The following is a 17,717-nucleotide window of genomic DNA, read 5'->3' as shown; positions in this document are numbered from 1 at the left end:
GATCAGAATATCATCAAAATAAGGGACAACCCCTGGGATACCTTGGAGCAGTCTTTCCATTAGGCATTGGAAAATCCCAGGGGCCACCAAATTGGAGCTTATTACATTTGAAGGCACTCCTGTGCGTGACTATGATTTGCGCCTCTGCTATTGTTTTGTCTACTGGAATTTGCTGATAAGCCTGTGTCAGGTTTAATTTAGCAAAGATTTTGCCTCAGCCTAATGAGTGAAGCAAATGTTGAACAACAGGCCCTGGGTAGGCGGAATTTTGTAGGGCTTTATTTAATGTGCACTTATAGTCAGCACATATTCTGACTGAGCCGTCTGGTTTTATTGGTGTGACGATGGGTGTCTCCCATTTGGAATAGTCTATAGGCTCAAGGACCCTTTGAGAAATCAATTTGTCTAAGGCTGTGTCTACCTTTTGCCTTAAAGCAAAAGGCACTCTCCTGGGTTTAAGTCTGATAGGAGCTATTTGGGGATATAAATTAAATGAAAGGGGTTTGCCCTTGTACTTACCGAGGCCTTCGGTGAAGACATCGCTGAACTCGTGTATGAGATTGGTAAGAAGGGGCTCTTGTATTTGATGTATGCCTGAAATAGAGAGGCCCAGGGAATGAAACCACTCCAGGCCTAAGAGGCTGGGGCGTTCTTCTTCCACGATAATGGTGGGAAGAAATACTGAAAAACTTCCATATTGAAAATGGGACAAATGGGACAAGTCTCTAGAATGGGTATAATTTTGCTCTGATAGTCTCTTAATTTAGTGCCTATGGCTTTAATGTTATTTTTGGAAAAATGAGGAACTAATCTTTTAATTGTAGGCCAGGACATCAGGGACATGGAGGACCCTGTGTCCACCTCCATTTTACATGGGGACCCTTCAAATTGGATGGTAACAAAAATTTTCTTTTTCTTTATCTTTATTTGATTTATATACCGCCCTACTCCGAAGGACTCAGGGCGGTGAACAGCCAAAACAGTAAAAATACATAAATACAAAATTTAAAAACAGAATAAAATCGAATTAGACAATTTGGCCCAGACAGATTAAAACACCCTAATCATTTAAAAACTGATTAAAATTTACATAATTAAAAAAGAGGGAAAAGATTAGGCCAGGCCCGCCTGATGGAATAAAAAGGTCTTGAGAGCGTGGCGGAAGGTGCGCAGATCCAGGATCTTCCGTATCTCCGGGGGTAGCTCATTCCAGATAGTAGGTGCCCCCACAGAGAAGGCTCTCCCCCTAGGGGCTGCCAGTCGACATTGTTTGGCCGACGGCAGCCGGAGGAGCCCCTCTCTATGAGATCGTACCGGCCAGTGGGAGGCTATTGATGGTAGTAGGCAGTCCCGTAGGTAACCAGGTCCTAAGCCATGGAGCACTCTAAAGGTGGTAACCAAAACCTTGAAGCGTACCCGGAAGACCACCGGGAGCCAGTGCAGCTCATGCAGGAGAGGTGTTACATGGGAACGCCATGTCACTCCCATTACCCCCGCGCAGCCGCACTCTGCACCAGTTGGAACCTCTGGGTGCTCCTCAAGGGGAGCCCCATGTAGAGAGCGTTACAATAGTCCAGGCAGGAAGTGACGAGGGCATGAGTGACCGTGCGTAAGGAGTCCCGTTTTCCTGTTCCCAATTGCATTTCCAATTATATTCTCAGGGAGGTAGCTATCATTGTTTACAGTGTAGCAGTCCTCACCCTTGTTGAAATTTTTGAATTATGATTTTTTAAATTTGGTTGGCCTCTCAAAATGTTTTGAAGTTGGTTGTGTGGCTCTGCACATCTTATCTAAATGGCCCTTTCTACCACACTCCAGACAGTCTGCGGTCCGAAATTTGCAGATAGCTCTCATGCGTTGTCCTTCACAGCTCAGGCAGGACATATGGCTTATTGTTTTTTCCTTGTTGTCTTTCCGGTCACTGGGTTGGCTGAGGCGATTTATGCCTTCCTCCTCTTCTTCCACTGCGTCCCCCTCTGTGTCAGTTGTCTCAGAATGCATAGCCTCCGTTTTGGCGGGAAATTTAGCAATAGTTTTTTGGATGTCTGAGGAAGATTTATTGGACAGCTCAGCAGCTCTTGCCTCGTCCAGAGCCAATTAGAGAGGGAGTACTGTTTTTGCCAGCAGGTGGCATTGTAGCTTTAAATCTTTGATGCCACATACTTTTCTGTCTCCTAATGAATTCTCTAGATGTTCAAACTCACAGTAAAGAGCAGCAGCTCTTAGGGCGGCAATGTACTGAATAATGGTTCCCCCCTCTTTTTGGGCCCTATGATAGAATGCGTTCCTCCTTGCTATAGAGGAAGGTGCTGGAGAATAATGATTCCTCAAGTTTTCTAGGATGACATCCCAAGGTACTGTGTGTAATTTCTGAGGTGCCAAAAGATTTTTTGCAGTTTCAAACCCCTCATCCCACAGTGTGATAGAAAATATGCTTTTTTCCTATCATTGGAGATGCCTCCATAGTCATTAGACAGTAAGAAGCACTCAAATTTCTCCAAGTATGTATCTCAGGATTGTTTCTCTGGGTTAAAGGCGGCGAAAACAGGCAAGGCTGTCATTTTCTACAGCCGGGGGACTCAGTGCTTGATCAGGAACCTTTGGATGACTTTTTGTCGCGTTTTGTGCTTCAGCTCTTTTGAAATGACTTCAGCGTAGTGACTTCCTTCGCTCTTGTCTGTACCTCAGGTCGGTCGGGATAATTATCCCACCTTCGTTGCCAGCTGTTATGTCCCTGTTAGGGACGAACAGAGGCAAGACAGGTTGAGGTAAATACTAACAATTTATTTTGCTAACATGCGTTTTAACAGGTTTGCTAGCATTGCAGCCAGCTAGGCTGCTTGGCTAACAAGAGCAGCAGCTGTCAGCCTTTGATAGCTCTTTATATACTCATGCCTGAATTGAAACAGCCAATCAGAGCGCAGCTGCATCTGTAGACCAGAGTGGAGCCTGGACACGGCAATAATGATTCTGTGAATTACATTGTTAGATACCACCAACATGTGGGGCAACTCAAGGCCTCTGCTAACGGAACGCAACAAAGCCTGTTGTTGGAGTTTTGATAAAATTATTTCTTCAGACTGATTTTGGATGTTATAAACCAGCGGCCGCCAACCTTTGGGCACCAGGGATCTGTTCCATGGAGAGAGGTTTTTCCGTGGACTGGAGGGGACGTGGTTTCTTGTGCTGCCTGCATCCTGTGGATGGGGCTTCATTAGTTTTTTGCGGCTCAGTTGCTGGCATGCCGCAACCCAGTGCCAGTCTACAGACCAGAGGTTGGGGACCCCTATTATAAACCATGTTGTAATTTTAGTGATGAAGAGCAATGAAAAACACAGGATATATACTGTAATTCTCACTAGACAGACTGTGAAATGGCAAACGGAGTGAATAAAGAAACCAGTTTTAATTGTTATGTAAATGCCAGTAGAGCATCAACAGGACTTGTTTCATATTTCACAATCTCTGAATTAACACTCTCTAGACAGTGATTAGCTCAAAGCACCCTGCTTTTATATTTCTATGGTAGTTGCAGCAGTCACAAATCTTCTGAAGCTTTTTTCTGATGTAGAATATAACTAGAATGCCTCTGTTCCATCAGAAATAACAGAATAACAGAGTTTGAAGGGACCTTGGAGGTCTTCTAGTCCAACCCACTGCAAAAAGCAGGAGAACTTATACCATTTCAGACAAGGGGTTGTCCAATCTCTTCTTAAAAACCTTCAGTGATGGAGCACCCATAACCTCTGTGAGTCAATTCCACTGATTTATTCTAATCGGGGCCTTGAGTTTGACACCCCTGGTCTAATCAGGTCTGTCAATAAATTTTTTTGAGTACCAGGTTGGTTCTCCCTTTGATAACTTTTCATCAGTTACTTCAGGTCCTTTGGAGAATAGGTTGACTTCCTTTTTTGTGGCAGCCGCTCAAATATTGGAACACTGCTATCATGTCATGTAGATTTTGTCTTAATGAATCTACTCTTTACTTCAAATATAAAGGAAGTCTGTTGGCATTCCTTGGTAGCTGGACTAAGCCCATTCTCTGCATTCAAAGCAACTACAAGTAGTCCTTGATTTACAACCACAATTGAGCACAACATTTCTGTTGCTAGTTGAGATATATGTTAAGTGAGTGCTGTCCCATTTTATGACTTTTCTTGCCGCAATTGCTAAGTGAATCACTGCAGTTGTTAAGCTAGTAACACGGTTGTTAAGTGAATCTGGCTTCTCCATTGATTTTGCTTGTCAAAACATTGCAAAAGGTGATTACTGCAACCATCAGAAATATGAGGCAGTTACCAAGCATCTGAATTTTGATGACGTGATCATGGGGATGCTGGTCGTAAGTGTGAAAATGGTCATAAGTCACATTTTCAGTGTTGTTATAACTTTGAATGGTATTTAAATGAACAGCTGGAAGTCGAGGACTACCTGTATGTCATGAACATTTTATTTTTCAGAAGTGTTGTTCTGTTGGTTTTGCTTTTCTTTTGCTTTCCAATCTCCCACAGTAGGAAAGTGACATAATATTTGAGTAATTATATGAGCTGATCAAATATAATTACACCACTCAAAAGTCGCTGTCCTCATCTGGATGAGTGAAAACTTAAATTCCCAGAATTCCTCAGTCAGCATACCATCAGAGAACATGCTATTTGCACATGGAGTTAAAGCAGGGGTGAAATCTAAAATTTGTTACTACCGGTTCTGTGGACGTGGCTTGGGGGGGGGTTAATGTGGGCATGGCCAATTTTTTTTTTTTTTTACTTTTAAAACCATTTTTTTCTACAACCTCTTCAGCTAAGAGATTGTAAAAAAATGCTTTCAAAAGGCTCTGACGATCCAAGCTGAGTTCCCTGATCGGCAGAGGCTTTTTCAAAAAGCTTCTGCCAATCAGGGAACTCAGCTTGGATCGTCAGAGCATTTAAAAGAAAAAAATCCTTTTTTTCTTTTAAATGCTCTGACGATCCAAGCTGAGTTCCCTGAAAGCCTCTGCCGATCAGGGAACTCACCTGGGATTCTAAGAGCATTTAAAAGAAAAAAAACCCTTTTTTTCTTTTAAATGCCTTTGACGAGCTGCACGATCATCAGAGGCTTTTTTTTTTTTTTTTACTTTTAAAAGCATTTTTTTGGCCGAAGTTGTAGAAAAAATGCTTTTAAAAGTAAAAAAAAAAAAAGCCTCTGATGATTGTGCGGCTCAGCTGGGCATGGGGGGGGGATTTTTGCTACCAGTTCTCCGAACCACCCGCCTCCATTGCTACTGGATCGGGCGATCCGGTCTGAACCGGGAGCATTTCACCCCTGAGTTAAAGTGAAGACTGGCTTGCTTGCCATGGTGTGCATGATTTGCAGGGTACATCCTACAAGAAGAGATCTTATTGGCTGGCAACCAAGGGAAATTCTGCCCATTCACTTCTGGCATAATTCTGAATCTGATGATGTCTCTTCTGTTGTGACCTGATGATAAACCACCATTCAAAAAAGCATACAGTCCTAGTACTATGGTCTCTAGTTAAGTTAAAATACAGGTAGTCCTTGACTTTATTTAGTGACTGTTCAAAGTTAAAATGACACTGAAAAAGTGAATTATAGCTGTTTTTCACACTTATAATTGTTGCAGCACCCCCATGGTCAGATGATCAAAATTCAAATACTTCGCAACTGGCTCATATTTATGAAAGGTTGCAGTGTCCCGGGATCATATGATCGTCTGTTGTGACCTTCTGATGAACAAAATCAATGGGGAAGCCAGATTCACTTAACAACTGTGTTACTAACTTAGGTCGTAAAATAGAGCGAAGCACGCGGCCCCGTTGCGAACCGGTAGTAAAGGTAAGTAGAACCCACCCCTGTTGAATACCAAGAGATTAAAGTAACTATCAGTGACTTCTTTTTTTCTGGCTTAAAAATGTGAGTCAGAGAAAATTGTGGGATGAATACCGGTAGTAAAGAGCACCAAGTTGTAGTATAGAAAAAGTTCCTTCTTTCTCATGGGTGAAAGCAGAGGAAGGAAGTTAAATCTTTTGTTTCTGGGTAGGGTTTTCCCACGCCAGAAAGCAAGACTCAAATTATGCAGAATTCCCTTGCTCAGTAAAGGATGCCACCACGGGACAATTATTTAGATACTCTTTTTTTAATTTACCAAATTATATGCCCTTTCAATATTAATGTCTACTAATTTCAGAATGATTTCCAACAAGATGTGTTATTTAAAACATACGGAGGGAGAGAATAAAACTTCCCAAAGAGAAAGTTTAGTTACAGTATGAAATTTAAATATACATTGCTCGTATCATATTACAGAATTCTTACCACATTTTGGATAAGTGACAACATATTACTATCCTGACTTTGAATTTTTCTACTGTCTCAAGGTGCTCAGGTTTCACCAAATATCTGAGAAATTAAGCCGTTTAAAATCCAACAATTCTGCATATTGCTTTTTTCCCTACCAACGTAAGAGTATCTGCAATAAAAGAGAAATTATACTATTTTTCCAGTATAATGCTAGCAGCTGGCACTTAGACACACTGTCAAGTTCTCTCACTTCATAAATTCTTGGTTTCAACCATTCAGAGCTGGTAGTCAGCAATGATCCTCAAGAAAAGACAACCTGGAAAAAGTGGATTATTTTTATACAGCTGTTAAAATTGTAACTTAAAGTGTTACATTTAAGGGTTTCAGTCTTATCAAAAGAAAAACAAGCAAGGTGGAATTGTTATAGCTGCTACATATTCCTGGGAGATGGAGGAGGTTCTGAAACTGAATATTTAAAAAAGTAATAAAAATATATGTTGGCATCATCTCTGATGGAAAGATGATGAGGAATTTAAGGAATTTCTCGGGATTTAATGGACAATGGCATTACTATAAATGTGTTTTTGCAGAGATTGCAATTTAAAAACCGAATGTTTATTTGCTTAATGTAATGATGATTTGTTTTTTTAAATCCTCTTTATGTTTGTGATTTTTCAGATCATCAGGCATTTGGCTATCAGCTCTTCAATTCTATCTTCTCTTCCTTGAATAAATTATTACATTTTTCAATCTGTAATGTGTGTTGTGGAGAGTATGGAGGGGAGTTAATTTGTAATATTGGTATGTGAACATGATAGTTCTTGGTGCCCACTGTGGCTATTAATGAAAGAAGGTAACCACAGATTTTAAGATAACCCAGTGTTGGCGAACCTTTTCGGCACCGAGTGCCAAAATGGGAGCGCGTGCGTGTGGGGGGGAGCACTGGAAACTGGAAGAGCAGCTCCCTGGTGCGCACGCTTGGGAGCGCCGGAAGAGCAGTTCCCTGGTGCGCCGGTCACCTGGTCTTCCGTTTTCTAGCGTGCATGCATGCATGAAGACTAGCTGGCTGGTGCGCATGTGCATGCCAGAATCTGGAAGAGCAATGGGCGACAGCTGGTATGCCCCGGAAAGATGGCTCTGCATGCTATTTCTGGCACACTTGCCATAGGTTCGCCATCATGGAGATAAACTGTAGTTTCTTTGATGGCCTTACCCTGACTGTCTCTGCCAATATAGTTCAAGAAGAGAGTAAATGTAATTTTCTATAAGTGGAATCTTGCTCCTTCTGCCTTGTTATAGATCTGTATAAGTAACAATAATGAAAATGAAAAAATGGGTTTTTATAATGCAATTTATACATTGTACTGTTCAGAATAAAAGAACTATTATCATAAGTTTTCCTTTAATAGGTGAACACAATAAACTACACAGATGTAACTCCGTGTGACATTATTGATTCCTTAGGTTTTTCATAAATCTTGCTAGATTAAACCAACAACCTGCATAACTAAATATACTTTGTGAAATACTAGGGAGGGCCCACATTCGTCCTTTTCCTACATATCAAAGATTCCTAACTTTGTTTTCTCTTTGCCCTCTAGGAGAGGGCCTCTGGACTACATTCCATGACAGATTATTTTTAATCATGGGCATAACACAATCAGCATCTGGAGCCCATTGGCTTTAAGATATTCAGTCAATCAGGATGTCTCTTGCACTGAAACTAGGCCAATTATGCACTTGCTCAAGATCAGGCTGACTCTCATTCAAGTTACAAAAGGTCTACATATAACCCTCTGGAATATTCCTTTGAAGCTTGAGTTAGTACTAGATTAAGTGGAGAGGGCCAGTGACTTTCCCGATCCTCTGGTGATATACAACACGGATGTCAAACTCGATCATGTCACGTGACGTATCACGACGGTTTTTGCCTTTGCAGAGTCAGTGTGGGCGTGGCCTGTGTGTGATGTATCCAGCCTGCAGGCTGCCAGTTTGACGCCATTTTTTTTCTTTTCTTTTAAGAGAGACTTATATTGGACCTTTAAGCTCTTTAACAGATTATTTGGGCCTCTGAAGGGAGGTTTTTACTTTTACTACATGCTTTTATAACTTTGCACAATTCTGATCAGACCAATTATTATTTTTATACCCCAATTTCCAAAGCATTGTTGTGATGAAAACTGATTTGAGGTTAATAATTAAGATTTCATACCATTCTAAATATGGTCAGGAATTCAAAGAACTAAACTGATTCTGAATTACACTGAAGGTCTACTGGCACTATTCTCAGTGTTCTGATCTTTCTGTGAAATATACAATTGACATAGTTGTCCTCTAACACTTTTCCTGATGAAAGACAAGAAAGAATGTAAGCTTGTTCCTTTTACGCTGCTATACTTAGGCAGCCTTACTTCTCTAATAATATATTGCAATTTTGGATGTCGTCTAGCAAAACTTTTCCAAATGGAAATTACTAATTAAACTTACACCGACAGATAGTCCTAAATTAAGGATGGTAATTGAGACTGGAATTTCTGCTGCTAAGCAATGCGATCAGAAAGCACAGATCATGATTGCATTACTTAGTGATGACAATTTCAGCAGTTTTCATTGTTGTCATTAAGCAAGTACTGTGAGTTGTTAAGACAGGGTCTCCTCACAATTTCCTGCCAGTTTTCAACAAGCAAAGTCAATGAGGAAGCTGCCAGGAAGTCACAAGTCAAGGGCAGCTCACAAGCAATGGAAGAAGGCTGCATGCAGCCAACAGCTATTACATGAAGGGTCAGGCCAAGCACGTCTCCTCAAGAAGACAATGAAGATCAGCTGGGGACAGCAGAGGCAGGAAAATGCAGGGCAGCTTTGTACACTCTCCTGCCAACAGCCTTCCTTAAGTCAGCTGTACTTGTGAAGGGCCAGGTGAGATACGCTGAGTCAGCAGCAGTAGAAAGAAGCCGGTGAAGATCAGCTGGAGGTGGCAGGAGTGATGAAGTGCAGAGCAACCAAAAGGGCAGAGATGGGATGATAAGATGGATGGAAAAGAATTGAAGTGCACCTTGTGATCATAAATGCAACTGATCATGTGTCCATAGGGGAGCTGCAATGGCTGTAATTTCAAGCACCAGGCATTAGTACCATCTGTTTAGCGCCACAATAACTGAACTTTTGCTTAACAAATGGTTAAGTGATGACTACCTGTAATTAGAATCCTGCTTTCTTTGCTAAACATTTCAAAGTAAAATCTGACTATTGCTGACTACTGCTTGAATTGTAGGCTGTCCATTGCTCTGCTGAATTAGTAAGACACAGAAAGGAGTGTCCATGGTGAAATTCTTTCACAGCAGTAATAGCATGGCCCTCTGCCATGCTATTATTATGTTCATGATGCATGCATAAATAAAAATTAGTGCTAGAGCAAAGTAGGAAGAGAGATTATCTAATAGTATGAAAATGTAAAAAGATAGGGATAGAACTATTATTCAGTGACATTTTAATTTAATTTCTGTACTCTGCACTGGCACCTCCTTTTTCTGTATTTACAAATTCCTCCCATTTCTCTGTATGGAATTTTTTCAGGGTTTGCTTTTCTCAGATCAAATCTTAATCCATTGATTGTAATAGGAATTGACCAAACTGGCTTATCTCCGGAGCCTGGTGGTGTGGACTGAGAGAGAATAACTAACCCAAAGTAATACAGTTGGCTGTCAGTCTAAGGCTGAACAAGCTGTTACAAGTGGTGAATAGTCATATTTTAGCTATGAAAGCCAGCTGGGTGACTTTTGCTCAGTCATTCTTGTTCAGCCCAACCCATCTCAGGGTTGTTATGGAGAAAATAGGAGGAAAAAATATTAGTTATGTTTGCTACCTTGAGTTATTTACAATTTATAAAAGCAGGATATAAACAGATAAGTAAATAAACAGTTACTGTAAACTTCATAGGCTTTTTAAACCAGCCAACTGCTGCTCCCATTTATTGGTGCTCTCATTTAATGTGAAAAAAATATTGGGAGTGGAGGAGGAGGAAATCGATTAAAATTTGCTGTTGATAAAACACACCCAAGGCTTCAGAGTTAAGACTGGAGATTTCAAATCCTTTCTTAGCTTTGGAAACAGGATTATTATTGTGGGGCTAAAATGAAGGGGGATTGAAACGTCTCAGGGTCTTTGAAGAAATGCAGGCAAAAGAAAGAGAGCGAGAGAGAAGGAGAGGAAGGAAGGAAGGGAAATAAAAAGAAAAAGAGAAAAAAAAACCCACAATCTTTCTGATGTTTGTATTTGTTGGGTTATTCCCGAGAGCGAGCCTCGAAGGAGCAGGTTGCTTTAATCCTCTCCATTACTACAAGCTCTTGCGTCAAACCGGTGGGCAGGCCCCGCCTTTTCGACTCGCGGCGGCTGTCACGGAGTTGAGCAAGCGCCACAAAAGCCCCAGTCGTCGTCGCGGCTTTCCTGTTTTCCTCAGCCGCTCAGCAAATTGCGCCTTTCTGTTAAGCCGCTGCTGCTGCTATTGCTGCCGCTGCCGCCATGGCTTCGGGGACCAGGCCTCTGCTAGGGCACATCTGCGTGGTGACCGGCGCCTCGCGGGGCATCGGGAAAGGCGTCGCGCTGCAGCTGTCGGAAGCGGGCGCCACGGTCTATATCACGGCCCGGCACCGGGAAACTCTGGAGCAAGCGGCGGCGGAGGTTCAAAGCCGGGGCGGCAAGTGCGTGCCGGTGGTGTGCGACTCTACTCGAGAGGAAGACGTGGCGGCGTTGTTCCAGCGCGTCCGAGAGGAGCAAGCCGGCCGCTTGGATGTTTTGGTCAACAGCGCTTTCTCCGCGGTGACTACCCTGTCCAAAGAGATCGGGGTGCCGTTCTGGGAAAGCGAGCCGTCCCTCTGGGACCAGGTCAACAACGCCGGCCTGAGAGGCAACTATTTCTGCACGGTTCATGCCGCCCGGCTCATGGTGCCCGCTGGGCGCGGTCTCATTGTCATCATCTCCTCGCCCGGTGGGCTGCGGTACATGTTCGACGTCCCGTACGGGGTGGGCAAAGCTGCCTGCGACCGCCTGGCGGCTGACTGTGGCGTCGAGCTGCGCCCCTTCGGCGTGGCCTGCGTCTCCCTTTGGCCTGGGCTCGTTCGCACCGAACTGGTCGTGCAGCAAGCGGAGAATGTCAAGAAACTATTCACGGATCTGCCGGAGCGGCTGGCGAACAAGGCAGAAAGTCCCGAAGTGAGCGGGAAATGCGTGGTGGCCTTAGCTTCGGATCCCCACGTCATGAGGCACAGCGGCAAGGTGGTCCTCAGCCCAGACCTTGCCCGGCTCTACCGGTTTAAGGACGTGGATGGGCGAGACGTCTATAATTATGTTTCGGTTCGGGAATGCCTTACCGAATTGATGCCCAAGCTGTCTTTCCTTCTCTGGTTCATTCCTCCCTTTATCACTTTCCCTAAGTGGGCCCTTGCTCTTTATTCCAGCAAGTTTGCTATCTACCCTCCCATTCAGCCTGCAGATTTTAAACCAGTTAAAAAAGACTGATCCGTGTGCTGTACACCTTAGGTGCATGTTTGGCAACAAGATCAAGCTTTTGTGAAAAAAATGATTGTTTTGGTCAGTCCTTCTCCGACTGGTAAATTATTTCAGCTCTTAAAAATCTGGAAGAGTGAGTTTTTGCAGGAAGGGGTTTTACCCTTCTAAAAACTCATTTGAAGAATTTGCTTGGGGATTTCCCTCTGAAACAAAAGCTTTGGGAGACCATTTCTTACTGTAAGATCAGCTTCATTGTTTCTGAGACAGCATTAGCTGCAAAGTTACTTAACATTTCTGTACTATCTAAAATGCAAGGTTTGGGGTTTATCAAAGAATCATTCACATACTTAAAAGTGATCTGAGCTACTTGCAACTAAGAATACTGTAGTTAAAAGATGTCAAGACACCTGGGAAAAATGCTTTTTTGTTTTGCTTTTACCTATGTTGAGCACATTTATATACTCTGCCAGAGCCTGTTTGTATCCCAGTCTTCTGTATTTTGTTTCCATAAAAACAATTGTCAATTTGAATTGCCCTTGATATTATGAAGCTTACTTAAAACAAAAACAAAAACTTTGAAAGAAAAGGGTTCTTTTCCTCCCTTCAATTGAATTTTGTCAGATTCTTGGAGACTGGTGAAGTCCCAAGGTAAAGCTTGAGGGAGGAAATCCTTTTATCTGTGTCTTTTTCAGCCTTCAAAAGATTCCAGAATTCTGTTCATTCCAAAGTCAAATATTAGCAGAATTAGTCCTGATGAAAGAAAAGCCTTTAGAGACAGTAGCTACTGTATATTATGCCATACAGGATACTGAAATCAGCAAATATTTGCAAATGTAATCAGAGTCATATCAGAACAAAGTTTACTAAAAACCATTATGAAACAATAAGGGAGCAAAGTCCTGAATAAGGGGGGGGGGGGTGGAAGAAACCCTCACTTTGTTCAGTTTGCTATCTCTCTATAATTCCCAAAGAAGTAATTTGTTCTTGTAGTGAAAGACAAGCTTGTTCTTTTCATAAATAAACCATTGTTTGTTCCTAAAAGGTCTGAGGAAGCTGATGTGATCCTTCTCATAAAGTGCTTGCTTGCTTCCTAAGTTTTGTATTCTGTTGAGAACACCCTGTGGCCACAAATCAATAAAACTTAAAAAGCACCACTTACCTGTTTGATTTTCTTGCTTTACATTGGAATTAAGGGGAAAGTTTTTCTTGCAGCCATTTAAAGATTTTTTCAATAGTTGCAACTTCTTCATTGCTTAGCACTTTTCATTCAATGGAATAGTTGAAGGCCAGGAAAAACAAGAGAAAGTTGATTTTTGAAATATGGTGATATTCCTAAATGTAAGGAATGGGGGGGGGAGGGAGATTGGTGTTATAAGATTGTACTAACTAGGGAAAGCAACCAGGAAGGCAATTTCCCCCCCCAATCCATAATACTTTGATATCCATGATGTCTTTTCTCCTAATTGTTCCTGTCCCTACTTATTCTTGTTCCTGCTCTATTTTTGAAAACTTTACCGTAATTAGAAAACATTAACAAAATTATTTGGGGATTAATGTGACCAGGGTATGTGGAGCAGCAACTGTGGCGGCTTGATTCTAAAATAATTGATAAAATCAGCCAATTTTGCCAAAGGCAGCTTTACTTGGAACAGCTTATATAATTATAATGTTACCTTTAATATTATTAAACATCTGCCCTTAGATCCTTGGGAAGGGCTCGATAGCTAGATAAAACTGTTTAATCTGAAAATCTTGTTGATACTGCAACAAACCATAATAAAGTTGCATGCCAAGCAGATAAGACGTGGCAAGGGCTAAGAGCAGGAAAATTGAAGAGACAGAAGAGCTAATTATGATTGCACAAAACTAAGCCTTAAGAACAATTGCATAGAAAGCCAGAATTAAGAAAACAGCAAGTAAGCAAATGTCACCTCTGCAAAGAAGCTGAAGAAACTGGACTACCTTGTTAGTTGCTGCAAGAAGATCAGGCCAACTGACTACAAACAGCAGCATGACAAAGTAGCAACAACAATGCATTGGAAAATCTGCAATACCATTTGCCTGTAAACCAGGTGTGTCAAACTAGATTTTGAGGACCAGATCAGCATTGTAGTTCTCCATGGGCCAGGCGGGGTGAAGTGAGACGAGATGGATGCCTCCTGCAGCACCCTGCTGGCCAAAACAGGGTGTGGGCGGCATGCGAGGCCCCCCATCCCATTTTCAGCCTGGACGGCCTCCTGCAACACCCTGCCAGCCAAAATGGGGAGGGGGGCGCACGCCCCCGTGCCCCATTTTGGCTGCCAGAGGCAGTGCAGGGCGGTCCCTTGCTATTTCTTGGCCAACACTGTGGGCCAGATTTAAGTATCCCACAGGGCGGATTCAGCCCGCGGGCCTTGAGTTTGACACCCGTACTGTAAACAAAATATGGCAGCATCAAAAAATAAAGTAGTAGAAAATGAAGAAGCTAAAGTGCTCTTGGACTTTAGTATTCAAACAGAAAAGCACCTGCCACATAACCCCCAGACTTAACGATTGTCAATAACAAAGACAAAGTCTCGATAATGGATGTGACAGTACCTGGAGACAGCAAAATATAGGAGAACTGGAGAAAAATTGCAAAATACAAAAACGGTGCAAATAAAAATAGAATGGCTATGGCAACCCCCCCCCCCAAACTAATACCAAATGCCTTGTGTGCAATCTCAAACATCTGGAGCACCACTTGAACACCATCAGCATTGACAAAATCACCATCAGTTAATTGCAAAAGGCAATTTTATTGATAGTAAAACTTGAGTTATTTATAAAAAATAAAGGGTTATAAATAAATGCCAACTTTTTTTTCCCTAATCTTGCCAGTCATACAATGTATTGGCTTCTGAGGTTTTAGCAATAGCAAGGAAGAAGTCTTTGGTGTAGAATTTCCCATTCTGATAACATAACCCTTCATCTGTAGAGAAAGCTACTAAATCAGTAGTGGGTTTTACTTACCTTCGTTACTGGTTCGGAACTATGAGCGAGCATGCACTTTCTTCGCTCGTGCGCGGTGCTTCTGCGCATGCCCAGAGTACCTGTGATTATGTCTGGGTGGGTGGGCAGAGCCTCCCACTGTCGCCACTACCGGTTCACCTGAAATCTACCACCATTTCTACAGTTTTGAGTGTATTTAGTTCAAGATTGTTCTGGTTAAACCAAACAGACAGGTTCTAAGCAAAACCCAACCACCTCACATTGAATGAAGCAAGGCCACCTAAAAATTGCATGATTTAATATTTTAATAGTCAAGTGCTGAGTATAACATAAGTCAAGGAATTCCAATATAAGATCTTTATCATTTCCCCTCTTGTAGTCTATATAGTGCTCTTGCTCTTGTAGCTAGTTTTAAATTAAGAAAATAGAAGCTCAGGTTGACATTTTTGTTTAGTCCCAGAATTTGCCCTGAGGCTAGGTCCAGGAACATGAGTGTCTTTCAGTATAATTTTGTTTGCTACTGCAACATAATTTTTGTTCCTGCAGGAAAAAAAGTATTTTATTTTCCCCTTGACAACTATTAGCAGAACTCAGGCCACTGAAACAAAGCAAGGGGGAAAGGGGTAACTCCTCAGAAGATATGACACCACAAGTTTACTAAGAATACTAAGGATGCCATGAAAACTTGACAACTGAGATAATTATTATAAGATTAGCTTTCACAGACTACAGACCACTTTGTCAGGTTCATGCAGTATAATCTTCAGGGTATATGTGTGCTTGTGTGAAATAGAGGCAACACACATGCATCAATGCAAGGATTCCAAGGCTTGTTTTAGAACAGGGGTGTCAAACTCAAGGCCCTCAAACTGGATCCAGCCTGTGGGGTGCTTAGATCTGGCCCATGGGACCACCCTGTAAACAGCGAAAGACCAGTCTGCAGTGCCTCTGCCAGCAAAAACAGCTCTATTTTCACTGGCAGAGGGTTGTAGGTCATCCTAGCCAAAAACAGAGCTCAATTGGGAGCCTGCTTTCACTGGCAGAGTGCTCGGGCCACCACAGGTGCCTCCCACATGAGTGACTTCAAGCTGGCCACGCCAATCCTGGACATGGCCCTCGTCTTCCGAGGTCAAACACAACCCTGATGCGGCCCTCAATGAAATCGAGTTTGACATTCCTGTTTTAGAAGAAGGGAACTATAGGCAGTTTTATTGCATTTGAATTGAAATGTTTCAAGTGAATAGCTTCTCTATTACAGACTACCCATACAATCAAAATATTTTTTTCTTCTTTTGTCTTCTTTACATAACCATAATCTAATCAGTCTTCCTGTTCTGCTCCTGTCCTTCATCACCTGACTATAGGAAGCCCAATATATTTACATGCCCAAGCAATTTTCCATCCCTCTGCATACTTCTAGAATCCTAGCTTTCATCAATGCTGCCCATTGTACTACTCACATAAGGACTACAAGGCTTCACTTCTCAAAGCTGTAATGGGTATGCAGGAATGACATTGGAAGTCAGGAAGAAGAGCTGCAGATGGTGTGTAAACTGGTGTGTAAAAGATGTGTTAGAGAAAAATTATTTCTCTATAGCTGTACCTATAAATGGCTTTTGGAATGTACAGATGCGTGGGCCAATCAGAGGGCAGCTAATATGTTTGAATCTCCAGGGCCATTCCCTAACTGTCGCAGTTAATAGTAAAAAAGGAGATTTTTAACAGAAACCTTTGCTCTTCAGTTTGGTATTTAGTTTGCTCTTCACCTTGCTGTTCAGTTTGCTCTTCTGTCTAGTATTGTATTCTAGGATCTTCCTTTAGATAACTGTGAGCAGACTGGAAGTCCGTTAGAAGAGCAGTTCTGTGGTATATTGTGGTATTTCTTCTGAGGAAGAATATTCATAGATAGCATAGCTTATAGAGAATAGATATGTATATAGATAGATAGCTGACAGTATAATTTATAATAGTAACTTAGTGATGTTTATTAATTGTATATATATTATTATGTTTTTATTGTGTAAATAAAAACATTTGCCGTAGGCTGCTTCAGAGGCTCATTTGTTTAAGTAGAATTTCATAGAGATAGAGGTTCATGGTTTATTGATTTATTAACCTCCACAACAAGATGTCTTGGCCCACAGAAGGGGAGAGGGCATGGGAAGTGTTTCAAAAGTGATCCTCCCTAGCTTTCCAAAGACCAAAAGAAGAGGGGAGAAGTTATTTCAGTTTTGGAAGGTTCTGTTAATGTAACCTTACAACAGAGTTAACACTCATATTTGCACTTGTTGTCTGGATTACCTTGAAGGCCAACAAAGCACAATTATGTGTTCTCTAAAACATGAAAGTGAACTGTACATTAAAGATTAGAGACATACAAAGTATTGGTTTTCAGATCATTAACAGCAGTTCAATAGCAGAATCTCCTTTAGGAGTTTTTAATTTCTTCACCTTCAAGACACTCAGGTTTGAGTTCCTGAATGGTTATTACATCCATGAAAAATAATATTGAGGAACACCCCCCTCCAAATATATTTAATTAAATAAGATATACATGAATCGAAATCTGGAGAAACAGCATTATAATCATGATAACCAATGAAAAGTAGGATGTAATTTCTGTTGCTACTAGGTTAATTTTCAAACACATCTTCCTGTTAGCAGTAATAGTTTAAAGGACCTTTGTTTCTCCAGCTATTAAAAATTAAGATGTGAGACTGATTTGGAAACCTGAGAGTTATGAATAGTCCTAATTCGGGCTCATGTTACAGGAAAAGATTTGCATCCCCCTAGAATACTGAGAATAGAGATCAGTTTAATGTTCATATAGACTGAAAACGCATGTCCAGTCCAAGTAAATTTAAAAAATAAAGCGGCTGTAATGACATAGTAACATAGGATATAATATTTGTAACTCAACATCATGAAAGAATCATACATAAGAA

At 41.6% G+C, this 17,717-nt stretch overlaps 1 protein-coding gene across 1 annotated transcript; it reads left to right on the top strand.

The window, feature by feature from the left end:
- The first annotated feature begins 10,756 nt into the window (after window positions 1–10,756).
- LOC139323610 (dehydrogenase/reductase SDR family member 1-like) lies at window positions 10,757–12,956 on the top strand. The gene has a single exon (XM_070953038.1). It carries the CDS (start codon window positions 10,816–10,818, stop codon window positions 11,809–11,811), a length of 996 nt encoding a protein of 331 aa, XP_070809139.1. The 5' UTR covers window positions 10,757–10,815; the 3' UTR covers window positions 11,812–12,956.
- Window positions 12,957–17,717: the final 4,761 nt, after the last annotated feature.

This window comes from Pituophis catenifer, unplaced genomic scaffold, assembly GCF_029215685.1.
Source record: "Pituophis catenifer annectens isolate HBS135680 unplaced genomic scaffold, rPitCat1.0.hap2 SCAF_1, whole genome shotgun sequence".
Lineage (NCBI taxonomy): Eukaryota > Metazoa > Chordata > Lepidosauria > Squamata > Colubridae > Pituophis > Pituophis catenifer.
The sequence above is the reverse complement of the archived record's forward strand: the minus strand, read 5'-3'. Positions and strand labels throughout refer to the sequence as shown.